Source organism: Lynx canadensis, chromosome D4 (genome assembly GCF_007474595.2).
Source record: "Lynx canadensis isolate LIC74 chromosome D4, mLynCan4.pri.v2, whole genome shotgun sequence".
Lineage (NCBI taxonomy): Eukaryota > Metazoa > Chordata > Mammalia > Carnivora > Felidae > Lynx > Lynx canadensis.
In genome coordinates, this window is record NC_044315.2 from 71,954,220 (window position 1) to 71,981,948 (window position 27,729).

A 27,729-nucleotide genomic window follows, 5' to 3' on the forward strand; every position below is an offset into this window, starting at 1 on the left:
ATAAATGCTGGTTAACTTGTTTGTCTCCCCTACCAAATTGTGAACTCTTGAGATACAGTCAATTTAGTTCTGTGTTGGGGTGCCTAGGTGGCTCAGTCAGTTGAGCGTCCGACTTTGGCTCAGGTCATGATCTCACAGCTTGTGAGTTCGAGCCCCGTGTTGGGCTCTGTGCTGACAGCTCAGATCCTGGAGCCTGCTTCTGCTTCTGTGTCTCCCTCTCTCTCTGCCCCTAACCCACTCACATTCTGTCTCTGTCTCTCTCAAAAATAAATAAACATTAAAAAAAATTAGTTCTGTGTTTTGGAAGCCTGATATATAAACATTTGGCAAAATCCACTGAGAGTTATACACAGAACAAAACTGGAAATAAAAAATGTTAGCCAATTACTATAAAAAGCTGTATTGGAGGACACGATTTTGATGTCTAGACTGGACTTCTCAATATTTCACCTTAGAAAAAAATCAAACTTCCTTTTCCTGTTGGAAGCAAAGTTGGGCAACATCCCTGGAAAGCACTAGCTTCTTACCATATGGTAAAGAACACACTAGTGTTAACCTCCTCTGTCGGGAGCCTAGAAGATGCTAATGTATTTATTAATAGAATGTATTAATGTATTTATTAATCAAAAGTACTAATCAAGTCAGTCACTCTTCCCATGGTTAACTTAGAGGTGAAGAGAAAGGCCAGGAGTTTTATTCTAACTGAAATTCTGCATGGAGATATGAAGCCAGAGAAATAGAGGATACCCCCTGTAATGGCTACCGAACCTAGGACATTTTCCTTTAGGACTTAGTTGCCTATGATTTCAGAGAAAAATTTCAATTGCAGTAACTATATTTAGCCTGAGTGCTCTCATTTAACTTAGCAGGTCTTTGTTTTTTAATTTATAATTTGATTGGTATGCTTCTTCAAATTTCTGTTGGAATAAGTCAAGTGAAAAAAGTAACCAAAAGACATGTAAATTTTCCTCACAAATCCACTTGCATTCTATTATGTTCTCTGTACTTTTTTCTAGTTAATGTAACATTGCTTTCAAGGCACTCTTAACAGGGAAACTGCTCCTTCTGTAGCCTCGTGAAATCGAATAAGAAGGAATTGTCATCTCCATATATTCTGGATCTATTTAACCTAATAGCATGCTCTGCTAACACTGACAGACAAGGGGAGGGCCAGGAAATGTCAGAGAATGAGGACAGTATTGGAATATGAGCCCATTCACTTAGTATTTGTTTCACTAGCTTTTTCCCTCTGCTACCAATACAGATAGTAGCTGGAGATCTAACGGACAGTATAGTGATTATAGTCAACAATACTGTGTTATATACTTCAAAATTGCTAAGAGACTAGATCTTAAATGTTCTCAACACAAAAAAGAAATGATAATTATGTGACGTGTTGGAAGTTTTAGCTAAAGCTATGATGGTAATCATGTTGCAATATATAAATATCAAATCAACACATTGTACACCTTAAACTTGCTCAATATTACATGTCAGTTATATCTTAATAAAAAATAAAATGAAGATATGGTAATTTGTTTCACGTATTGATGGACACTTAAGTTATGTAGTGGCTATTCAAATAAAGCTGCTATGAATGTGTACGAGTCTTGGTGTGGCTGTGTTTTCATTTCTCTTGGATAAATAACTAGGAGTGAATGGCTGGCTCTTATGATTTGTGTATGTGTGGTTTTTTTTTATACCATTGACATGTAACATGTAACATTATACTAGTTTCAGGTGCACAGCATAATGATTCAATATTTGTATACATTGTGAAATAATCACCTCAATAAGTCCATCCATAACATTCATCTGACCATACAGTTACAATTTTTTGTGTGTGATGAACACTTTTAAGATCTATTCTGTTAACTTTCAAATACACAGTACAGTATTATTATTAACTATAGTCACCATGCTATATATTACATCCTAATAAATTATATCCTAATTTATTATCCTAATAAATTAGGATAATAAAATAAGATAATTTTATACTATTATATCCAAATAAATTAGGATTTATTTATTTTATAACGAAGTTTTTTCTTTTTTTATCTTTTTTTTCTCTAAAAAAAATTTTTTTTTTTTGAGAGAGAGAGAGAGAGAGAGAGCGTGAGCAGGGGAGGGGCAGAGAGAGAGGGAGACACAGAATCCCAAACAGGCTCCAGGCTCTGAGCTGTAAGCACAGAGCTTTACGTGGGGTCGTACTCACAAACTGCGAGATTATGACCTGAATCAAAGTTGGACGCTTAACCAACTGAGCCACCCAGGCAACTCTATCTTTTTTTTCCCTTAATGTTTATTTATTTTTGAGAGAGAGAGAGAGAACATGAGTGGAGGAGGGGTAGAGAGAGGGAGACACAGAATCCGAAGCAGGCTCCAGGCTGCAAGCTATCAGCACGGAGCCTGACTTGGGGACCAAACCCACAAACCATGAGATCATGACCTGAGCCAAAGTCAGACACTTAACTGACTGAGCCACCCAGGAGCCCCTGGAAGTTTGTTTCTTTTGACCACCTTCACTCATTTCACCAGCCCCACAATCTCCCCACAACAGCCAGTCTGTTCTTTGTATCTGGAAGTTTGTTTTTTATTTTATTTTTTAGATTCTGCATATAAGTGAGATCATACATTCATACATGCATATTTAGAATCATATATATATGCATCTTATATATATATATGTGTATGTGTGTATATGTATGTGTGTGTGTGTATATATATATATATATATATGCATCTTTTTTCCTCAATGTATTCTTTTGTTAAAAAACTTTTTTTGGGGGCACCTTGGTGGCTCAATCAGTTAAGCATCTGACTGTTGGTTTCGGCTCAGATCATGACCTCACAGTTTTCAAGACCCCTGCATCAGACTCTGTGCTGGCATTGTGGAGCCTGCTTGGGATTCTCTGTCCCTCTCTTTGCCCCTCCCCACTCGTGCTCCCTCACTCTCTCTCTCTCAAAATAAGTAAAAAAAAAAAAATTAAAAGAAGAACTTTTTTCTACTTCTATTCCTCTTCTTTTGACTTTCCTCCTCATATTCCTGTTATTCTTTTCTGCTTTTACTTAACACAGATTATGGGTTGTTTCTAACTCAAGCAGCAAAGTGAGTATTAGCAGTTACAGCCTCAGGGAAATTATCAGTGGTACCAGGGTACAGATGTCTAAGAGTGTAGGGAGAGGATTGAAAAATGCAATGGAAAAATTAATTGGATTGTCAATACATACAAGATTCCTGAGATGAGAGGAAGTTAGGAAGAGTATAGCTGTCCCCACAGGAAATGTATACTAAATATCCCTATGAAATATCCCAGAAAGAATGCAGCTGTGATATTGGGATTTATAAAAAATATATATTTGGTCTTCATTCTGGTTCCTGGCATAGGACTCCTAAAACCCTTGGAATTAACTGTGATGACGGAGATAAAGGTGTCTGGTATTGTTTTAATGAGGCAGCCTTTAGAAAGCACCTAGGGCTAGAGGCTGGTTGCCTGTGGGACCAACCACGTGATTTGAGGGTTGGAACTTTCGTCTAGTCCTCCCCGACCTCTGGGAAGGAGACAGGAGCTGGCAATGGAGTTTAGGCAGCAGCTGCTGATGATTTAATCAGCTGTGCCTACATAATGAAGCCTCCATTAAAGCCCCAAAGGACAGGATTCAGAGAGCTTCCAGGTTGGTGAACATGTGGAGATTGTGGGAGGGTGGCGTGCTTGGAGAGGGGATGGAACTTTAGTGCCCCTTTCCCCAGACCTTGCCCGATGCAACTTCTTCCATCTGGCTATTTCTGACTTAAATCCTTTTTATAATAAACTGGTAATGTAGTAAGTAAAATGTTTCTCTGACTTCTGTGAGCCACTAGAACAAATTAATGGAAATTAAGGAGGAGTCGTTGGAATCTCCAATCTATATCCAGTAGGTCAGAAGCACAGGTGACTACCTGGACTTGAGATTGGTGTCTGAAGTGTGTGTGTGTGTGTGTGTGTGTGTGTGTGTGTGTGTGTGTTGGGGGGTGCGTGTGCAGTCTTGTAGATCTGAGCCTTTAACATGTGGGATCTGATGCTATCTTTGGGTAGATAGCATCAGAATTGAATTAAGTTGTAGGTTACCCAGCTGGTGTCAGAACATTGCTAGTTGTGGGAGGAAAAACCATACCTTAGAATTCAGTGCAAAAATCTTAAAATAATCAAAAACCCTGGTTAGGAAAAAATAAGAAAACAATGCTTCTTTAGGCTTTAGGTGGCCTGTTACTGATTTCCTATAATTATGGAGACTTCTACTAAATCCAGAACTGAGGGAATTTAAAGGGCATTGTAGTATAATCACCCCATGATGGATAGGTACTGAGGTTCCTGTTAGCCAACAGTAATTTGATCTGGCTCTTTGGTAAAAGTACCTTAAGTTGAAGTATGAATGCTGAAAGATTTCACTAATTTTCTCCTGAGGACCACCTAACGATAAGAGGCTGATCCCAGGCAGGTAGGCCTTGTCCAATAAGGATTACGGAAGCAGTTTGTCTACTACTACTCCATTTTGTTGTTGTTGTTGTTGTTGTTGTTGTTGTTGTTGCTGTTGTTGTTGCTAAGCTATGCTGTCTGCTTGAGGTTTGATCCAGCACTACTCTATTCCAGCAGACACATCTGTTTTATGGAATAGGACTATTCTCAACCCTTACACCATCCTCCCTCAACCAGTCAGGTGTGAAGGCAGAAGACAAGACCAAAAAAGAAAAGAAGACAGTCCTAAATAATCCTCTACATATTTTGACTTTGGATTTCATGTGACAACCTAAGGAGACAGAATATTTTGTATGATAGGACAGTACATGATCTCTAAGTTCTACTACAGCTATTTAACTTATATTAATTCAGCTAATTCAGGAATGTTTGCCAGAATCTTCTTAGAATGGTGCCAACAACATTTATGTAATCACCTGTAGGTGAGGAAGGATAGATGTAAACACAAATTAAAAAAAAATTTTTTAATGTTTATTTATTTTTGAAGGAGAGAGAGACAGAGCACAAGCAGGGGAGGGGTAGAGAGAGAGGGAGACACAGAATCTGAAGCAGGCTCCAGGCTCTGAGCTGTCAGCACAGAGCTGGACACAGGGCTTGAACCCATGAACTGTGAGGTCGTGACCTGAGCTGAAGTCAGATGCTTAACTGAGTGAGCCACCCAGGCACCCTGTAAATACAAATTTTGACTTGCTGAAATTTAATCTTTGATAGTTAAAAAACTGCTACATTGATATGAACCCAGAATTTTGGAGATTAGATTATAAACAAAGTGATCATATAATTTATTGCCAAAACCTGACTCTTTTGAGAACAAAAGAAGCAAATTCATAATCACACCAGGGCAACAGGAACAAACTGAGGTTGTCCCAGGCAAACCAGGTAATACAGTTACTCTAATTATAAACTACATTTTGTGTAAGCAGAGTCAGGATTTCACAAATGAAGGATGAGTAGTTCTGGAGAATTTCTCTCTCCGCATCTTTCTCACTTTTCTTCCTCAACCCAGTTTCCCTAAGGTTTTCTGTTTCCTTCAATATCCCAACCACTTTTTCTAATTCTAATTCTCTACAAGAATATGAGGTGAATAAAACATTAAAACTAGTTTCACACATACTTGAACTTTAGCTGCTCTCTATAGTTACTAGCAAAACAGATGTAGTTTCGTGGGAACTCCAGACTGGCTACCAGTATGACTGCTGGAGGTACAGCATTTATGTAAAAAGTTAGTCTATATTCCCTATTTTCCTTTAGAGAAGGAACTTTATGGCCCCTTTCTGGCGTGTAAAAAGTCAACAGTATTAGAACGTGTTCATTTGAAATCACATGAAGTTTTATGCAGAATAACTTGTAGATTAATAAAATATTCTTTATTCTTTTCTGTTGAGGCATAATTGACATAATATTGTGTATGTTTAAGGTGTATAACATGCTGATTCGATACGTTTATGTGCTGCAATATGATTAACACTGTAGCATTAGCTAATACCTCTCTCATGTCACATAATTACCATTTCTTTTTTGTGGTGCAAGTACTCTTGATTTTATCCTATGTGGCAGTCACATGGCTTTTCATATCTCCGCCAAGCAAAGGGAGAACAAATCTGCCTTATTCATAAATTTGTATATCCATGCTGAAAGTTTTAGATGCACACACCATGATTGTCACAAGATATAATCATGTCTTCATAAGGTTAAAGGAAGAGGTAAACCTGTGACAGCCAGCCCAGTGCCCTCTGGGGACTTCAAAAAAATGTCATTAACTTCACATCAGACATAAAGGTCAGAGGGAGGGCAAACGATGGAAAAAAGATGTACTTTCAAACAACTTTCAAAAACTGACTTTTTAAGTGGGAACCTGGCTTTTTAAGTGGGAAACTGTAAATTGGACAAATTTACCTATAAATTGGACAAATACTTGTTCTCAAGTTCCTGATATGAATGGGATCTTGGAATTGAAGGGAAGCAGAATGTGCCACAAAATAATCAAAATATGGATTATTTTGAGCTGAAGTCAGTTAAGACCCAGAAGACTCAAAAACTTTTACCTTTCTCCTAAATATCCAAAAGAATTTTAGATAAGGGACCTAACCCAAAAGGAGAGCTGTTACCAGAAATAACTTTTTAATGTATTTTTTATTGAAGTAGTATATTCTTTTTTTGTTGATATGTAATATTACATTAGTTTTAAGTGTATAACATAGTGATTCAACAACTGTATACATTATTCTCACGAGTGTAGCTACCATCTGTCATCATACAATGCTATTACAATACCATTGACCATATTCCTTATGCTATACCTTTCATCCTTGTGACTTATTCATTCCGTAACTGGAAGCTTGTATGTCCCACGCACCTTTACCCATTTTGCCCCTCCCCCCACCCCTCCCCCTGGCAACCATCAATTCTTTTTTTTTTTAATGTTTATTTATTTTTGAGAGAGAGAAAGAGTGCACATGCATGTGCACATGAGCAGGGGAGGGGCAGAGAGAGATGGAGACAGAGAATCCCTAGCAGGCTCCATGCTGTCAGCACAGAGCCAGAGGCAGGGCTTGATCTCATAAACCATGAGATCATGACCTGAGTTGAAACCAAGAGTCCAAGGCTAAACCTGCTGAGCCACCCAGGCACCTGTTTGCTCTTTGTATTTATGGGTCTGTTTCTGCTTTTTTGTTTGTTAATTTATTGTTTTTTAGATTCCATATATAAATGAAAAATGGTTTTTGTCTTTGATTTATTTCACTCAGCATAACACCCTCTGTGTCCATTCATGTTGTTGCAAATAGCAAGATCTCATTCTTTCTTTATAGCTGAGTAATATTCCATAATATATATATATATATATATATATATATATATATATATATACATATATATACATATATATATACATATGTATATGTATGTATATGTATGTACATATACATATATATCCCACATCTCCTTTATCCATTCATCTGTCAGTGGACACTTAGGTTGCTTCCATATATTGGCTATTTTAAATAATGCTTCAATAAACATAAGGTGCATATATTTTTTTGTCATTTTCTTTGAGTGAATAGCCAGTAGTGCAATTATTGAATTGTATGGTATTTCTATTTTTAATTTTTTTTTATTTTAAGTAGGCTCCATGCCCAATATGAGGCTTGAGATTAAGACCTTGAGATTAAGAGTTGCATGCTCCACTGACTGAGCCAGCCAGGTGTCCCTATTTTTAATTATTTGAGGAACCTCCATACTGTTTTCCACAGTGACTGCACCAATTTACATTCCCACTGACAGTGCATGAGGGTTCCTTTACCAGAGATAACTTTTTATCTAAAAGACCTATCTGTATGGCAGGGCAAACATCTAATTGCCAAACATCTCTTCTTATCATCCTGTGAATTACCCTCCTCACCTTTGAAGCCCCAAGCCCTTATCCCATTCCTTAGCTCAGGACAGCATATAAGCTTCAACTGCTTGATTTGCCCTCAAATGTCATATCTTTGGGGCTTCTGTATATGCAAAATTAGACTTGTTTTTCTCTTTTTAATGTATTATATCATTTTAATCATTAGACAACCCAAAGAACCTAGAAAGGAAGAAGGGGAAATTTTTCTTCCCCTACAGAATGAAATCATCTTTAAGTAGTGTCTCCACACTTGTGCCAGCACATGGGAATCATTGTCAGAAGAAAGAGGAGGCACCCTTGAGAAACCCTGTATTATGTAATAATGACTTAAAGAATAGCCAGGATTTATATGGGACTTACTATGAATCAGGGACTGTTATAAATACTTTTCATATATTACCTCAGGAAAAACCTGGGCTTGGAGTCCTATAGGTCTGAGTCTGAATACTGGTTCTGTCACTTTCTAATTGTGTGGTCATAGGAAAAAGGTTCTTAAACTGTAATATTAAATTTCTTCAAATGCAAAATAGTCCTAGGGTTGTTGTTGAAATAAATGAGATCAGGTATGCACCAGCTCTAGTAGTGTGCTGGCACATAATGGTCCTTTCCCTCTTGTGCTGGTTACCCTGTGAGCCTTCAGATGACAAAACTGGTGCTAAGTGAACATTGTCTGTAGGCCAGGGAGTAGTTAGCCATCCTGATGTCACATGATATGGAGCATTCATTCACATGAGTGCTCATTAACTTTAAAAAGATTATGTGTCCTGTCAGTTAAGCGTACGACTCTTGATTTGGGTTCAGGTCATGATCTCACAGTTTGTGGGATCAAGCCCCGTATTGGGCTGTGAGCTGACAGTGCGGAGCCTGCTTGGGGTTCTCTGTCTCCCTCTTTCCCTACCCATCCCTCACTTTCTCTCTCTCTCTCGAAATAAACTTACAAAAAAAAAGATTATTTGTCTCTATCTGCTTGGGAAAAGTAGTTCCTGTTTCTTGACCTGTTTTCTAAAAACATGGAGAGTCTGGGAAGCAAAGACCCTGGTAGGATTCCCCAAAGCCACAGGAGACATTACAAGAATGACAAAAACTAATATTATGAAGATGATGAACTCAATTTGCATTTCATTTTAGGGTCCTGAGATTTAAAATTTTTATTTTCCGAGAAAGTCATTCATGGGGAGAACATTTATTTCTGGTGACCTGGCACTTGAAGGAGAGTGACCCTCACATAATTTCTTTTTGTCAAAAACTTCTGATATGTGATATTTACATCTCCACCCATACAGTTACTAGTAAAAAATATAGATGGTTTATATTGATCATTCTTAGTACTGAAAGACTTGCTAATCAAAGAGTCAACAACCACAAACCACTTTGAAAGTGAGGCTGGCACTCATAATTAACCTCATTTTTCAAGTGAAGGAACATGAGCACCAAAACAATGTGACCTAGCCAAAGCCACAACAAGTTAAGGGCAAGGATGAAGACTAGAATTCAATAAACTCTGAATCTCAAATCACAATTGCCTTGTACAGTCAACCTTTGTTAACCATTAGCAATTTTATGGTTCTTTCCTATGTTTGTGCTCGTGGTATTCAGAAGTGGGCTTTGTTGTTGTTCCTTGCTATGCAAGAGCAAATCGTGCTTACAATCAACCTGTCTCTCTGTGTGTGTGCGCGTGTGTGCGTGTCTCTCAAACACACACACACGTGCGCACACACGCACACACACACAATCTATTGAGAAAATTCCTTCCTAAACAATAACCTACTAATAAGTACTTTTAGATAATCAAAGGATAAGTGCATCAAAAGTATGTGGTCTTGCTGAGTCCCTTTAGGCTAAGATGTTATATAGAGAGATACCAGGAACACTTTAAGATGTAAGGCAGTTCACTTCCATGCTGTGTGTCCTGACCAGCCCATAGAGAATAGGTCAAAGTCAGTCACCAGTACCAGCTATCAATGCCAGTGGTATTTGCCTAGCTAGGATCCTGATCCCAGGATGCATGAATATCCTATTTTTCTGAGTTTTCAGCTTTTGGAGCTCTCTGATGTTCTATTATACTTTGGTTTTGAGAAACTATCTCAGGCTCTTCTCTGGCTGACCGGTTTCATACCCCCAGTAACTAAGTAACACACTTTGTATCCATGATCTGTGTTACAGCCAAGAGAACAGCTGTAAAATAGTTTGAGATGTTGAAGGTTGTTTTCCTTTTGATTCTTGTACTTTTTTGAACAAGCTACCCTCTTCCTAGCTTTCTTGAACAAACTATTGGGTGGCAGCAATTGCTTCCAAAGGTACTGTTTTAGAGGGATGGGCCTATACAGCCAAGAACAAAAAGTCAAAGTCTTGGCTTTGAATTCTAAAGTAGCCTGTGGAAATTGATAGCAGAGAAAACAGGCTTGCAAGCGCAGACTTTTAAATTGTAATCGTTGGGCTGTTTGAAAGTGAAAGTATTTTTAAGTTCAGAAGCTTGTCTTTGAAAACCAGGAGCCAAAATCCAAATATAAAGTTTATACCATAATTACCAGATTTTGGAACAATATAGGATGCTGGAAGAGCAGTTTTCCTAGCCAAAAGACAGTAAGATTTCCAGGACTTGGCAGAAAACAGAGAATTGGAGAGGACATGAAAGGAACTTGTCTTTATGGGTGTGGTTTCTATCCTTTACACTTTTCAGGCTGAGTCCCAAGAGGGTTATTGAAGAAACACATCAGCTATTCCATGAGGTTTAGGGGACCGTCAGAGCACGAGAACCATCGTCAGACTCCCCAGAGTGTTGCCTGATGAGATGGCATACCTTGTAGCGAAGGCTTCGTCCCTCGGAGAGCATCTGAACTGAGGAAGAGCAATTCCTAAATGAGGTACCAAGTAGCTGGGCCTGAGGCAGCTTCCTGGAGTCATGCACACCCCTGCATGATGTGAGAGAACCATCAAAAATTCCTATGCCACAGTATGATAGTTCTACAAAAAAAGTAAGCACAATTATCATAAGATCCAGCAATTTCACTTCTAGCTATATACCCAAATGAATTGAGAGCAGAAACTCAAACATACATTTTTATAACCGTGGTCATAGCAGCATTAGTCACAATATCCAGAACGTAGAAACAACCCAAGTATCCATTGACAGGTACACAGGTAAGTAAAATGCGTTATATACACATAATGTAATATTATTCAGCCTTAAAAAGGAATGAAATTCTGATACATGCTAAAATAGGATTAAACCTATCAAACATGCTAAGTGAAATAAGACAAATGCAAAAGGACAAATACTATATGATTCCATGCAGACGACATACTTAAAATAGTCAAATTCATAGAGAGTAGAATAATGGTTACCGGAGGTTTGGGGGAAGGGAGAATGGAGAGTTTTATAGGTATTGGGTTTTAGTTGAGATGGTGAAAACGTTGTGGAGATGGATAGTGGTGACAGCTGCACAAAAATGTAAATATGAACAATAATCCCAATGAACTGTACACTTAAAAATGGTTAAAATGGAAATTTTAGTGTGATGTATATTTTACCACAATTTTTAAAACTCAAGGGGGAAAAGTCCCATGCCCCCAGTAGGAAGACAAAAATGACTGAAAGTCAAGCCAGTGGCCTTGGAGAGGTCAGGAGGAGGGTATAGAGTGATTTGTAAAGCCCTGATGACTGATAAGCCAAGAGGACACACAGTTTAGCATGGTTATAGTGGGAATAGTCAGGTACCACACAGGAAACAGAGATTTTCCCTCTCAACAGAAATCACTGGGTGGTTTGCTAATGACTGAAAAACATATTCCTCTCCCCCCAAATTAGGATGATATACTACCCAGGATTCAGATCATCCAGATCTTAGATGACTACTAAAAAGGGACAGAAAAAGGTGAAGGGAGAAAATACCAACTTGACCATTTATCAAAAAAAGATTGAGTTTAAATTAGAAGGTGCCGAGATTACTTTGGATAACAGGGTTAGGTTTTCCATCATCAGTGAAAGAAGGATTCCAGAGCTAATGTAAGTTGAGTTACACATAAGTCATTTCCATTTCCACACATGCATGGATGTGTGTGACTGTGAAATGTATTCCCATTACAGTGCTGTATGCCTTTTCCAAACCTACAACTAAGGTGCTTCTCAAATCTGTGGCAATTCTGGAGCTCTTCTGTGAGGAACAGGGAGTTCGGCCTGTTACAAGATTAATCCAGCTTCCTTGGTCTCCAGAGAAGATGGCCACACAGTTTCACTGATGGCCAACCTCAAGACCAACCCCAGGACATGGGCAGCATGAAGCTGGATCTTTAGGGTACCTGGTAATTAAAACAGTAAACAGACTTGGCTTTCCAGGTCCCATGTTACACTGTTGCCTTTGAGAATACCTTTGGACTACTTGGACTTTTGGATAACTTCACCATCATCTTTCCAGTGGTTAGTGATAAGGATACAGAAGGGCTTCCTAAAGTAATAGCTATTAATAACTGCTAACTGGTAATCTGTATTACATAGTTATTCTTTGCTGGCACTGTGCTGAGTACTTTACATGCTTATCTCATTTAAGCCTCACCACACATCTGTAAAATTAAGTGCTAGTATTAATCACATTTTGCAGAAAAGGAAATTGAAGATTAATAAAGGCAGATTACTTGCTCCACATCACACAGCTAGTAAATAGCAGAGTGAGAAAGAACCCAGAAACCTGACTTCACAGAGCTTCAAGAGCTAGAAGATTACTTGCTTATTGTTTTGGGATATCCTCCTACTCTAAAAATCTAGCTTGACATGGATATTTATGGATACAATATAGTAAGAACTGGCTTAACTATTAGATTTGTGTTTGAGTACTCACAGGTTGATTACTGGTCCACATAAACAAAACTTCTGTTTGGTACCTAATAATTCAGCGATGGTTTTGAAATAGGACTTTGTCAAAAGCATTTGGGGTATCTTGGCGTTTACTAGTTTTATGAGCAATTCATCACCCCAATTCTATCCAAACTGCCTCTTAACATAGAACATGCTACATCTTTAAACCATATAAAACTCCCATCATCCGGGGCGCCTGGGTGGCGCAGTCGGTTAAGCGTCCGACTTCAGCCAGGTCACGATCTCGCGGCCCGTGAGTTCGAGCCCCGCGTCAGGCTCTGGGCTGATGGCTCAGAACCTGGAGCCTGCTTCCGATTCTGTGTCTCCCTCTCTCTCTGCCCCTCCCCCGTTCATGCTCTGTCTCTCTCTGTCCCAAAAATAAATAAACGTTGAAAAAAAATTAAAAAAAAAAAAAAACTCCCATCATCCAAGACTTCCCCACAACCATACTATTGGAAGCTTTACTTTTCTCTGTGGTATAGGGTTATCCTATTCATACAGGCACAGATAACTGACTTCCACAACTACCTCATGTGGGAGTAAGAGTTAATGGTTTTAAAGGCTGCCTTAGAAGCATGAGGGCTAATATCAGGGAGTAAGTTTGGAGCAACTGAGATAGACTACCGGCTTACCTCATGTCATAGAAGATGGTCGAGCTTTTTATTTTTGTCCTGTAGGCTACTAGGCAGGCAGGTAGATAGTGCCTTATCTTGGAAACAAGGGAAATAACAGTACAAACACTTCTCCATTCCTCATTCCCTCTGTCGTGTGATATCTCAGCAATCTTGCCCCAGTGGTGACGGGGCACTGTTTGGTACAGGAAGCATGCAGATGCTCTGTTCCTGAGCTTGATTATTACCTAGCTACCCAGAGCTTGCCTGTGGGAATACAGAATTCAGAGGAGGACTCTTCTGACCAGGAACAGTTATGAATGAAATGAAAGTCAGGCCAGAGAAGCTCATTTCTGGGTGTTTTATCTTTGTCCTAAAAATGAATCTAGCCAACCTCTCCAGATTATCCAAAACCTTTGACACGCCCCCACAAAGATCTCTGATAGCCTGACATGTCCTTTTCTAATGTACTCACACTAATGACACCCTAACCAGATGTAAAGACAGACCTCCAGAGGTCTAAGGAACTGCTTACCTATTCCTGATCATGAATGTCCCTAGGGCAACTTCCAGAACATGTCTCCAGAATTTTAAAGTTCTGAGAAAAGATTATTTTCAAAATATAATCAAATACTAAGAAAACTATTAATCAAGGATAAAGGAAGAAAACAGATTTTTTCAAACACAAAAAGGCTAAAATTTTACCTTCCAAGTAACTGTTCTTAGAACTTACTTGAAGATATGCCCCAGCTGGGGCGCCTGGGTGGCTTGGTCGGTTAAGCGTCCGACTTCGGCTCAGGTCATGATCTCACGGTCCATGGGTTCAAGCCCCGCGTCGGGCTCTGTGCTGACAGCTCAGAGCCTGGAGCCTGTTTCAGATTCTGTGTATCCCTCTCTCTGTGACCCTCCCCCATTCATGCTCTGTCTCTCTCTGTCTCAAAAATAAATAAACGTGGGGTGCCTGGGTGGCGCAGTCGGTTAAGCGTCCGACTTCAGCCAGGTCACGATCTCGCGGTCCGTGAGTTCGAGCCCCGCGTCAGGCTCTGGGCTGATGGCTCAGAGCCTGGAGCCTGTTTCCGATTCTGTGTCTCCCTCTCTCTCTGCCCCTCCCCCGTTCATGCTCTGTCTCTCTCTGTCCCAAAAATAAAATTAAAAAAAATAAATAAATAAACGTTAAAAAAAAAAAAAAAAAAAGATATGCCCAGCAAATTTAGAGAACAGACCAAGCAAGATGAGATATGGAATCCAGAAAACAGTGTACCACTCTTAACCCCCCCAAAAAAACAGCAAAGGGAGGGGGCGCCTGGATGGCTCAGTAACTGTCGGACTTCGGCTCATGTCATGAACTCATTGTTGGTAGGTTCAAGCCCCATGTCAGGCTGTGTGCTGACAGCTCAGAGCCTGTAGCCTGCTTCGGATTCTGTGTCTCCCTTTCTCTCTGTTCCTCCCCTGCTCACACTCTGGTGCTCTCTCTCTCTCTCTCTCCCTCTCTCTCTCTCTCAAAAATAAAGATAAAAAAAAAGAGTTAAAAAAAAAAAAGCAGCAGAGGGGGCACCTGCGTGGCTCAATCAGTTAAGCATCTGACTCTTGATTTTGGCTCAGGTTATGATCTCACGGTTCATGAGTTCGGTTCCTGAGTTCGAGTCCCGCATTGGACTCTGTGCTGACAACACGGAGCCTGCTCTGGATTCTCTCCCTGCTCTCTCTGCCCCTCCCCCATGCATGCACTTTCTCTTTCTCAAAAATAAATAAATAAACATTTTAAAAAAGCGACAAAGGAAGGAAGTTCCTGGATGAAGCTAATTAGCAAGTCTATAGAACAGCTATTCCAGATTGAAACTAGAAGATTAAGGGCTCTTAGATGAAAGTTTACAGAAATAAAGGGAACCCAATATTAAAGAAAATATTTTTGACAACTTGGAGAACTTGAGGAAAATGTAAATACAAATAAATCAAGAAGAAAGAAAAGTCATTAGAATTACAAAATATAGAAAAAAGTCATGACCCAAATGTGAAGCAAAAGACTTTCAGATCAAGATGGTAAGAGTGGATATATTCCATGATAATCCCCTTTGCTCTGTATGCATAGCAATAATAAAAACATAAAGAAAGAAAACCGGAAGTCATAACTAGGCCCAAATACCAGATAAATGCAAAAAATCCAAAAAAGGAACAGAAACTCAAAGCAGTAAAAAGGACGAAAGCGGGCAGCTGGAAGTTTGCCTTTTATAAAGTGAAAGGGGTTAAAAATGCTCCTGTGAGACAGGAAACTGGAACCAGACACATACCTCAAAACCCTGAGCAGTAGTGGGCCATCTTCAACACTGAAAAGAGAATGAAAATTAACCACTGCTAACTGCTGCCTGAGACCATAACTTCTAATGAACTGCAGGCCTGAGGAGACAGAGATCAAGATCATAGCTTTGCAACCAGGAGATAAGCCAAGACATCCAATGGTATGTGACTAGATCTGTCTTATCGTTAATATCACCTCTGATCCACTGTTATGAGACCTAGCTCTGAATTAGGGACCCAAAGGGCTGAGTGGAGGTAAAAACTCAGACAGTCAACAAAGGGTAAGGAGAGAGGTTAAGAGAGAGAGAGAGAGAACTGTAAAATAAAACAACAAATTCTCACTTAAGATGAAACAAAATTTCAAGACACAAATTTATTATTGTTTTTTTAAACATTTATTTATTTTGAGAGTCAAAGACAGAGCATGAGTGGGTGAGGGGCGGAGAGAGAGAGACATACAGAATCCAAAGCAGGCTCCAGGCTCTGAGCACAGAGCCCGATGTGGGGCTCGAACCCATAAACTTTGAGATCACAACCTGAGCCAAAGTGGGACGCTTACCCGACTGAGCCACCCAGACACCCCACAAACTTATTGTTAATAAAGATGACTACAAAACAGAGGGTGGACAGGGGCACCTGGTGGAGTGTTGTAGGGTGCAAAAAAAAAAAAACGTGGCTACTAAAATCTAAGAGAGACTTACTTTTCTCAGTCTGCACTTTGGTACCTTTCAAATTTGGGGAGGGAATTTTCTTTTTCATTCGAAGAGTCCAGGGAATCCCACCTGCTTCAATCTATAAATCTTAATATCAATCTATAACTTGATAATATTACATATAGTTAAGGCTCTCTCTGCAAGGTTTTTTAAGAAAAGGTCTTTCAGAACCTCAGCTCAAAGATCCTGTTGACAGTTTTGCAGAAAAGGCACCCAGTACATATTTGCTGACATTGGTGTTGTTATTGTTGATAATGATTATGATAGTGGCAATGATGAGATGAACAGGAACTCATTTCTTCACTCCACAAGCACCAGAGCTTTGTGAAGAGTCAACATCCTGATTTCTCCAGAATGGCATGTCAACAATGCTATTGCCCATTTCCTTCAGGGCTGGGCATTGACATGACTTCTACTTGCTATAAGGAGTGTCTCCTCTGTACTCATTCAGCATATCATTCTGCCCCCCAAGTGGGTTTTCAGAAATACCACCATTAGATCTGGTAACCCTGAATCAAAATTCTCTCCACTCAGCAGTTGATGCTGTGGTTGAGAGTGGACCATGCATTTGGGAGGAACCTAGATTTCAGGAAGCAATACGTGCTCACTAACCAAGCAAAGCATCATCAGAAACCGTATTATTAAGTGATGCATTCTTATCTCTCAGGGACCAAACACATCCACTTACAGCATTGTCTGGCAATTGCAGACCTGCCGACCAGGGGTAGGGGGAGAGACATAAGATCATTGCCACATAGCATACCATTTAGCCCAATAATCCTGCATCAGCTGTCTGAATACAGCGTGGCCCAAGGCTGATCCTGGAATTCTATATTCATCATATAGGCATGGTCTTTGTCACAGAGGATTCTCCATCCTTGCTCCTCTCCTCCTCCTTCCCTCTTTTCTTTCTTCCCTTTTTCCTTCCTTCACTCACCAGGCATGCTTTGAACTATGTGTATCAGATACTACTCCAATAAGAAGGTGGTAAGAATCACGTCAATTTTAAATTAGGAAAAGTCTGAAAGACCCCAACATCAGGAACTGAAGTAGGTTTTTTTCTGAGGAATAAGTGGAACAAACAAAACAGCAACTCCCTGGGGCGCCTGGGTGGTTCAGTCAGGTAAGCGTCTGACTTCAGCTCAGGTCACGGTTCGTGAGTTTGAGCCCTGCGTCAGGCTCTCTGCTGTCAGCACAGAGCCTGCTTCAGATCCTCTGTCTCCCTCTCTTTCTGCCCTTTCCCATGCTTGCTCTCTTTCTCTCTCAAAAAACTAAATAATCTTAAAAAAAAAAAAAAAACCTGAGCAATCCCCATCAGAGTTGCATATGCTTGAGTAATACCCTCTCCTACACCCACACCTGATTTGGTTGGCAAGATTCTGTGGGCAGTTGTAAGTATGATGGATAGAAAGATTCCCTTGAGTTATCTGGGCTCTTTGAAGGAGGAACAGAAAGGGCCACTGCCCAGTATGGTTGTGCAAGTTGGGTTATGCAAAGGAGTGCTTGGAGAAGGTGAGTCAGGGCAGAAATCTAGCTTGTGCTCTGTGCACTAAACCATGAGGTGAGTGCTGCAAAGGATAGCACATTTTTCTCATTCCTACAAAGGTAGACTGACTATGTTTTAGGAAGTAGATCCATTTTCTCTGATTGTAATTCTCTGATGAGAAGGTCAAGGAGTTGTAACCAGAGAGGGAACACCGGCTGTGTGGAGAGGCACAGGCTTTACAAAACAAGGTATAGAGTGGACATCGCCATCCACATCAGTTCCCCTGCTTTGAAACAGCCTAGAGCCAGGATTTTTTCTGACAATCCTAATATATTTCTAACTTGGGATTCAGACTTCATAGTGGGGCTTCTGGTTTCTAGCCAGTCCGTCCTCACATTAGTCCTGTTGATGTTTGTCTCCCTGAATGTGAATATATCCTCCTTATCCTCACTGACATCTTTGGATGGGAAATTCCTAGAGAATCCTCAGGAAGATGCAATGGGACTTGAACATTAAGTATTTGAGGAGATGTCACCCAGGACCAGCCCTGTCATCTAAAAAACCTGCCTGGAAAACACAAGTTTCCAGTCGTGGCTTGATCCCAACTCTATGCCTGCTCTTGAATAAGTCCTTACCTCTCTCTGGGTTTCAGTTTCTCGGTCTATACAATAAGAAGTTTGGGTCTTTATTGTTCCCTTAGGCTGTGGTTATACCCTGCTTGGCTTTCTGAGGTTGGAAGCATAAAAGTGACTTGGCAGCAAGGCCTGGTTTGTAGTCCCGTGGAGCCTGCATCTAGGACAAGAGGAATGATATGGTTGGAAGGCGCAGAGCCCTGTGCTTCTCTCCCTATGCAGTTCATGCCAAGTGAATCAAGGATATAATCACCCTTGGCATACCGAACATTACTGCACTTACTTCAGCTTCAGCTTCTCCTTTTATTCGTTAAGTTGCCATCCCTCCCACCTGTGCATGAGTATGCAGGTTGCTACAGTAAAAACCCTGGAGCTTTGAAGTTCCAGTTTCACCCCTTAATAGTTATGTGACTGATTCCCAGTTTCCTAATCTGTAAAGTGGAGATAATGATGTTTATGTCATGGAGTTGCTATGAGGATTAAATGAGATTCTGTCTAAAAAGCACATAACACAGGGCCTGGCTAATACATAATAATTTCCTTTCCTCTCCTACCTATCCACTCCCCTCTGCCCCACCACCAGTGTGCACATGGCAGTAAAGACTATTAAAATTTTGCACTGTGGAGGGGTAACTTGACTGTCTAATGACACACGTTCAGACATGAAACAGGTATGCACTTGGCTATTTGTGGCTTGATATCTCACGCTTGCCATTTTTTTCACCACAGTTTCATCTGAACAGATGTCTCATTAGAATGATAAAAAAAAAATGTACGTTTTTCCTCTGAAGTGGTAGTTTCCTCCAGTTATGCTGGACCTGATAATTTTGTGTGTGTATGGAAGAGGTTAGCATCCAGTGGGTCCACTCAAATGGCATTGGGAAGTCCCCTTAAATTTCAACCTCAGTGCTCTCTGATGAGTTGACTGTCTCCCAACATCCATCTGTGATTTGAAGCCCCATTGTGTTGTTACCGATACCAAAAATTAAAGAATTCTTCAAGGATTTCACCCCCTCCACAAGGCAGCCCATTCTATCTGTGGAGAGTTCTCTTTTAATGAAATGTACTATCTGCAACAATCACACACTGTTCTGATGTGTAGAAAATAAGCAAGTTAGTATAATGTGCTGGTTAAGAGCAAGGTCTCCTTATTCAGACTGTTTGATCTTGAAGACTGACTTTGGTACTTACTAGCTTTGTAACCTTGGATATGGTTAATTTCTCAATTTCCTTATCTAAAGAAATGGGGTCAACCTGGTTAAATAATTCAATATGTATAAAATGTCCGATACATAATTAGTTCTTATAAGTGTTTGTTTATAATACTGACAATGATCTCCCCTCCACACAAAAAGTTGTCATATCCCAGAATAAAGCTGAGAATGGCCCATTTAACAGCAGTAGAACTGGGTAAGTGAGAGGAGCCAGTACCTAGCACTTGAACCATCCATTTCAGAGATATACCCAGCTACAGGTCCTAGAAACCTTGTCTTGAGACAGACCATTATAACTAGAAGGAAGATTTCAATGTGAAGAGCAGTTTTCTGCTTATTGATCTCCTGGCTGATCATATGAGAGCTCAAGTCTCTGTCTCTGCCAGGTGAGTACAGTACACCTGAGGACAGTAAGGTCAGAATGGCTGTGAATTCCTGATCACCATCCATCTTTGCATTGTTGGTTTGATGCCCATGACCCAACCATCTCCTGGAACTTCTAGACCATGTCCTTGACTTCAGCCTGCTGCTATGAATAGTATATGCAACTTGTGTCAGTTACCAAATGGCTCCACCAGGACTTGGAACACCTGATTGAGAGAACTTCTTGGCAGAAAAGGCAAAAAAGTTGCTCCTGGCTCTGGCCTCATGCCTAAATCCTAAGAGTATGCTTGCTTTTGGTGCTGGAGGCCTGAGTTTTTAGAAAGGACACAGGGAATCTGTTGGCAAAGTTATCTGGGTTTTGGTTTACCCTGCTATACAAAACGAAAGGGGGGGCAGGAATTAGGGTATGTTAGAATTACTAAGGCTTCTTGGTAGTCAGAGCATGAAATAACTTCCCACTTCTGATCATTCTCAACTTGCTTGCTGGACCAGTTGAGGAAAGCTAGGATATTCACAAAGTCTGAACTCAGGTGTGTAACATCATCAGAATCTAGGAGGATGCCTGGAAGACAGCATTCTACAATGACTCAGACAGTCTGAATACTGAGGGATGCCCTTCAGTTTCTCTGCTTGAAGACCTTAATTTTTAGAAGTGCAAAGAATGAAAGATCAATAAAAACTGGATTGATGGAGGAAAGTTACCTATGGGAAGTGGTCCACATTTTCTACTTCCACTTCCAAGACCAGCTTTCCCACTTTCCCCTTACTTCCATCCCAGATTGTTATAACCAAGGTCCTCTACACCTTTGACTTCTTCCTCTTGACATACCTTGACATAACAGACACAGGTTCTTCCCAAAGGTTACTGCTTCCTCTGCTGTCCTTTCCATACTCTGTCTACTGCAGGAGCCAGAAGAAAGAGCAGCATTCTTACAGTCCAGTGTCATTTACAAGCTATTATTCCTATACATCAAATAGAACATTTTCCTCTGTTGAATTTCAAGCCACTAGGTTATATCACAATTCCCTTCCTTGACTCAAACTATCTTCCTAGTCCTTTCCCCAAATTTACTTCTTGCTCACGGTCCATGTCCAGTCCCTTAATAACCATGGGTGACCACAATGTCTGTGGGGATGATCTATCCCATAACTTCTTGACCTTCTCAATCCCATGACCTCCATGTAATTTCAGTGACACCCACCCCCCCCCAGTCATGGACTAATCTTGGATTTTGTCAGTTGCCCCAAACTACTCCATCTCTAGAATTATAACTCTAGTGTCCTATCCTCAGTATTCCACTTCTCACACCCCTTGCTCTTTCTAAACCTGCTCTTTGATCTTAACAAGACCTCCAGTATTTGATTCTTCCATTTTCCACTTTCTTCCAGTCTATTTGTCTCTCCCCTATCTAAATGAAATTCTTAGTTCTTCAGATCAAATACTGTTTGGCAAAACTTTCTGTTCTTTTGTCTCCTTAACCTTTTATCTAACCTACCTGGAAAAACAGCTGGACCTTCCATGACACATCACTGATCAACTCTCCTATTCCTCATCAATGTTTATTTTTAATTTATCTATTCTCTACAAATTCCCTACCCCTTCTGTGTCCCACCCTACCTTGTCACTCTTACAAGACATCCTCATTTAATACCTTACACAGAAAATAGAAAGTGTTAAAGAGTAATTGCCTTTAAGTCTCTGTCCCTCATTTCCAGTATGCAAAATTACCTTCATCTCCCTCCTCTGGTCTAAAACTAATCCTCTGATCTAAAGCTAATCTAAAGCCAAAGCTACATGTGCCATGAATTTTATCCCTGTCTACATCCTCATGGGCCTTTATCAGTTAACTCTCTGTTATCATTAATGTCTCCCTCTCAACTTGCATCTCAGAAGCTTCTATACCAGGCAGGTCCTGGTTCACTAGGCTTTTGCCTCACCTGGGAAATATCCACCTTGAGCATTACTTCAGGGGTGCCATTGATAGAAATATGAAAGTCAGAAAAAGGGGAAAAATTGTTAGGAACAAGAATTAGGAATTGCGACTTTAGTTTTTTAAGTACAGAGTTTGATGGGCCATTCCAGTAGAAATGTAGAGTAGGAGGTTTGGAGATGCTCATATGTATCTTTAGGAGAGAGATCAATCCTAGATATCCAACTTTCTTCCTTCCAGATATCCCTGACACATCAAGGGCATAGAACTATCCATTAACTTGGATGAGACGGGGGTGGGTCTTATCCCTGAGTATTTCTTTTCCTAGTATTTTGCTACAAAAGTCCTCTTAAGTTTTGGGGATATTAACATATTTATTTTAAAGGTATGTCAAAAAAAGGGTATGTCTTTGGTGCTGAAAATCCAGATGTTATAACTTTGAATTTCATCTCAATCTCCAGATGTGGAATCCAAAAAAAATTCTCTAGTCTTATAAGCAGAAAATAACAGTGTAACTCTGGGTCTTTATTAGGAATTCTTATATTTTTGTATAATTGAGGAAACCCTTAGAGTCATTGTACAGCCCTATTTATTAAAAGAAAGGCTCTGCAAGCCTTCTTGGGAGTCTCTCTCTCTTTGTCTCTCTGATCATCATGGTTGTCTCTGTCTCTCTCAAAATAAATAAATAAACTTAAAAAAAAAAAAGAAAGAAAGAAAGGCTCCCAGGCCACCTGGGTGGCTCAGTTGGTTAAGAGACAGCTCTTGGTTTCAGCTCAGGTCATGATCTTATGATTTCATGGGTTCAAGCACCACATCAGGCTCTGTTCTGGTGGTGCAGAGCCTGCTTGGGGTTCTCTCTCTCTCCTCTCTCTCTCTCTGCCCCTCCCCCACTCACACTGTCTCTGTCTCTCTCAAAAAAATAAATAAGCTCTAAAAAAAATTTTTTTTAAAGAAAAGAAAGGCTCCCTGAACTTTTGTTAGAGAATGACTTTACTGGAGCATCTGGCTGGCTCAGTTGGTAGAGTATTTAACTCTTGATCTCAGGGTTGTGAGTTCAAACCCCACATTATGTGTGGAGCCTACTTAAAAAAATAATAATAAAACAAGGCTTGCTTTAAAAAAAAGGGGGGGGCAGGTGCCTGGGTTGCTCCATTAGTTGAGAATCCGATCTTGATTTTGATCAAGGTCATGATCCCAGGGTCATGGGATTGAGCCCCGTGTTGGGCTCCACATCTGCTTAAGATTCTCTCTTTCCCTCTGCCCCTCTCCCCTGTGCTCTCTCTCTCTCTCTCAGGAAGGAAGGATGGAAGGAAGGAAGGAAGGAAGGAAGGAAGGAAGGAAGGAAGGAAGCAATGGAGGGATGAAAGGAGGGAGGAAAAGAAAATGAGTTTACTGTTTCCCCAGAAGTCAAAGTACACTATTCTACAGATGCTTCAACCTCCTCCTTTGAGTACCACTTACTGACAGAATATCTGCTACATTTAGAGTAGAAACAGGCAGAGGCTGAGAAATGCTGATGAACTTTTGGGTGGCATGTCTTTGGCCTTTGGTTGAACTACTACTCCTCAGAAGTTTATCATATTCCAAATTCCCTTTGATAAAATTGAGCTTTGTTTCTCTGATGGATAATTGCTGTCACTCTCAATTACCTCATTACATATTTAAAAATTATCTTATGTTGCTTTGAACTACCATAACCAACACACTCTTTTGATGATAACACACTGATTATAAATATCATCACAAAGTACACTTGAACATTCATCAGAAACTTGAAGATTTCCATGAACGAACAGGATGACATTCATCAATGTGCTTGAATATCTGCAGTGCCACTCTGCCAAATGGTCATCTGTCTTCTCTTTGAATCAGAGGTCATTATATGGGGTTTGGATGGATGAAACTTATAAATAAAAAGGTTGGAATTATAAGACTAGAAGAGTCTTTTAAAGGCCACCTACTCTTTTTAGGCACTAGACCATAAGTCATTCCATAGGATGAGATTTTATAATATATTCCTTTTTAAATTAAAAAAAATTAAATTTTAAAATTCTAGTATCATTACCTTATTTTTTAAATGTTTATTTATTTATTTTTGAGAGAGAGTGTGAGAGAGTGAACAGGGGAGGGGCAGAGAGAGAGAGAGGGAGACAGAAAATCACAAGCAGGCTCATGCTGTCAGCAGAGAGCCCAACTGAGATCATGACCTGAACTGAAACCAAGAGTTGGATGCTTGACTGACTGAGCCACTCAGGTGCCCCCAAATACAGTGTTATTTTAGTTTCAAGTGTACAATATAGTGATTCAATGATTCTATACATTACTGAGTGCTCATCATAATAAGTGTATTCTTTAATCTCCATCATCTATTTCACCCATCCCCCCACTCACCTCCCCTCTGGTAACCATCAGTTTGTTCTTTGTATTTAAGAGTCTGTTTCTTGGTTTGTCTCGCTCTTCTTTTTTTCCCCTTTATTCTTATGTTTGGTTTCTTGAATTCCACATATGAGTGAAATCATATGGTAGTAGTCTTTGTCTCAAGCTCCATCCATGCAAATGGCAAGATTTCATTCCTTTTTATGGCTGAATAATATTCCATCACACACACACACACACACACACACACACACACACACACACACCTTCTTTATCCATTCATAAATCAATGGACACTTGGGCTGCTTCCTTATCTTGGCTGTTGTAAATAATGCTGCTGTAATGTAGGGGTGCATGTATCCCTTTGAATTAGTGTTCTTGTATTCTTTGTATACATACCTGGTACTGTGATTGCTGGATCGTAGGGTTCTATTTTTAGCTTTTTGAGGAATGTCCATACTGTTTTCCACAGTAGCTGTACCAGTTTGCACTTCCACCAACAGTGTACAATGGTTTCTTTTTCTCCACATCCTCTCCAACACTTATTATTTCCTGTGTTTTGATTTTAACCATTCTGACAGGTATATTTCATTGTAGTTTTGATTTGCATTTCCCCAATAATGAGTGATGTTGAGCATCGTTTCATGTGTCTGTTGGCCATTTGTATATAATATATTCTTATCTCCTTCCCTTTCTTCCTCTCTTCTTCCTTGTCCTCCTCTTCACACAAACATTTACTGAGCACTCACAATGTTCAAGGTCTTATGGTAAGTATTGCTTAATATTTAGTATTGATTTAGTGATGAATAATCATTTCCTATCTTTAATACTCTATCTGGTAGAAAAAAGAGAATATGTTACTGCAGCCAGGAACCTAGGCAGGACATTTTTTTTTCTTAACTAAGTGATTAAGAAATATTTCTATTGTGGGACTCCTGGGTGGTTCAGTTGGTTAAGCATCTGACCCTTGATTTCAGCTCAGGTTATGATCTCATGGTTTGTGAGTTCGAGCCCTATGTTAGGCTCTTGCGCTCACAGTGCAAAGCCTGTTTGCGATTCTTTCTCTCCTTCTCTCTCTCTCTCAAAATAAATACACTTTTTTTTAAAAAAAGAAATATTTCTAGGGAGATGATGCTTCAACTCACCCTTCAAAGATGGGCAGCAAGTAACCAAACAGGCAGGGGGGAAAAGGGATTCCTGACAGAAGAGACATGATGAACAATCTTTCATGGAAGAGTGAGAGCACATGGTGAAATTGTAAATAGTGAAATGTAAATGAGCATATTGTGCGAATGTGGATAAAGGAGAGTCTGGTCACTTATTCTGATGATATTTCAGTAAAAATAAAAGTAGCTCTTAATTATATCCCTCTTTTTTAGCAGAATCCTTAAAAAGTTGACAAGAATATAATCTGATTCTATATCATTTATTTCTTTAATTTATTTATTTATTTTCAGAGAGAGAGAGAGAGAGAGAGGGAATCCCAAGCAGGTTCTGTGCTGTCACAGAGCCCAACTGAGGGTTCGAACTCATGAACCATGAGATCATGACCTGAGCCAAAAATCAAGAGTTGACACTTAGCCACCTGAGCCACCCAAGCACCCCTGATTCTATACCATTTAATTACAAGTGCCTTAGTACCAAATACAGGAAGAGGGAACTCAAAGGAAGTTTTGCATCTCTTCAACTTCTAAGAGTTATTCTTACTATTTGCTGAGGGGAATGGTTATTAATAGGAATAGTCAAGGGAATAATTCCTCAATTATTCTCAGCCAAGCTTCCTGGCAGTATTTCATTCAAATCAGAAGGATGTTAATTCTATTTTTCATAAGATAGAGGAGTATGACCAGTTGTAGCAAGTAGAATCCAAACCTCAAAGAGTCAGTTGGATTAGCCTCAGGGAATCCTGGTTTTATCCATGTGGTCCATAAACTAAATTATTATATTTGCAAAAAAAAAAATTCTTTAAGGACTGGCTATGAGCTTTATTTTGTATTCAAAGGCAGGAGGTGATAAATCTTAAAACAGGTCACATGACTTCTAGAGCTGATGTCACTGAGGTCTCTCTTCATCTCTCCTTGATCTATATCTTTCCTTTTGTTTTTTTTTTGTTTTTTTTAATGTTTTTATTTTATTTTTGAGACAGAGAGAGACAGAGCATGAACGGGGGAGAGCCAGAGATAGAGGGAGACACAGAATCCAAAGCAGGCTCCAGGCTCTGAGCTGCCAGCACAGAGCCCGACGCGGGGCTCGAACTCACAGACCATGAGATCATGACCCGAGCCGAAGTCAGACGCTTAACCGACTGAGCCACCCAGGCGCCCCTCTATCTTTCCTTTTGATCCTCATCCTTCCTCTTTTCCCTTTCTCTTTTTCTTTTGTCTAAATTTCTTCTTAATTTGTCTTATGCCTACCAGTATCTCTTTGGGCATTTAAATTTTTCTGCTAGTGATTTGGGTTTCTAACACTTTACCTAAAACAATATTTCAAGTAACTCTTTAGACTATTCATTTCTCAAGGCATGTCAAATAAGTTCCTCTCATGATTCCTCATACATTCCCACACTTGACAGAACCACACCTGGAGGAATGGGATTATTATTGTCTCTGTGTCACTTAGGAGCAAGTCTCTTGTGGAGGATCCTGTCTGTCCTTGGCCCTGCCCTGTTCCACACTTTTAACAGGGATGTGTATGAAGATATAGATGTCAGAATTACCAAATCTGCAGGTGACTCAAAGCCAGGAAGGATAGCTAAGACCATAGATGGCTGGCTGGAATGCTGGTATGAAATCAATAAGCTGAAATTTAAATCAGGCAGATAGATGTAAAGTTCAATGTGTTAAATTTAAAGAGAACTGACAGAAACTCAAGTCCTGAGTGGGATTAGTTCATGTGAGCTAGATTGAAAGGGTTTGTTGTTGTTGTTGTTGTTGTTTATTAATTTTTTAATGTTTATTTATTTTTGAGAGAAGGGGAGGGGCAGAGAGAAAGGGAGACACAGAATCTGAAGCAGGCTCCAGGCTCCAAGCTGTCAGCACAGAGCCCAATGCAGGGCTGGAACCCACAAACTGCAAGATCATGAACCTGAACTGAAGTTGGATGCTTAACCAACTGAGCCACGAAGGTGCCCCTAGATTGAAAGGTTTTAATTGAATATTAGCTTAGTAGAAGCCAAAGCATGAAGCAGCTGTTGAAAAGGCTAACATATTATTAGACTGTGAATCAAAAATAGGGTCCAGATCAAAAGAAGGGATTGCCATACTGTACTGCGTGTTGTCATATCATACCTGAAACATGATTATCTATGGTGAGGTAAAATAG

The 27,729-nt window shown here is 39.9% G+C and overlaps 1 protein-coding gene across 1 annotated transcript in view; it reads left to right on the forward strand.

Annotated features, from left to right (window-relative positions):
• Positions 1–10,601: 10,601 nt before the first annotated feature.
• The window catches only part of UGCG (UDP-glucose ceramide glucosyltransferase), an 85,473-nt gene continuing 68,345 nt past the window's right edge, over positions 10,602–27,729 (forward strand). The window contains exon 1 of the mRNA XM_030294202.1: positions 10,602–10,778. Within this exon, the coding sequence (XP_030150062.1) occupies positions 10,774–10,778 (5 nt within the window). The 5' untranslated portion in view covers positions 10,602–10,773. The remainder of the gene's footprint in view (positions 10,779–27,729) is intronic.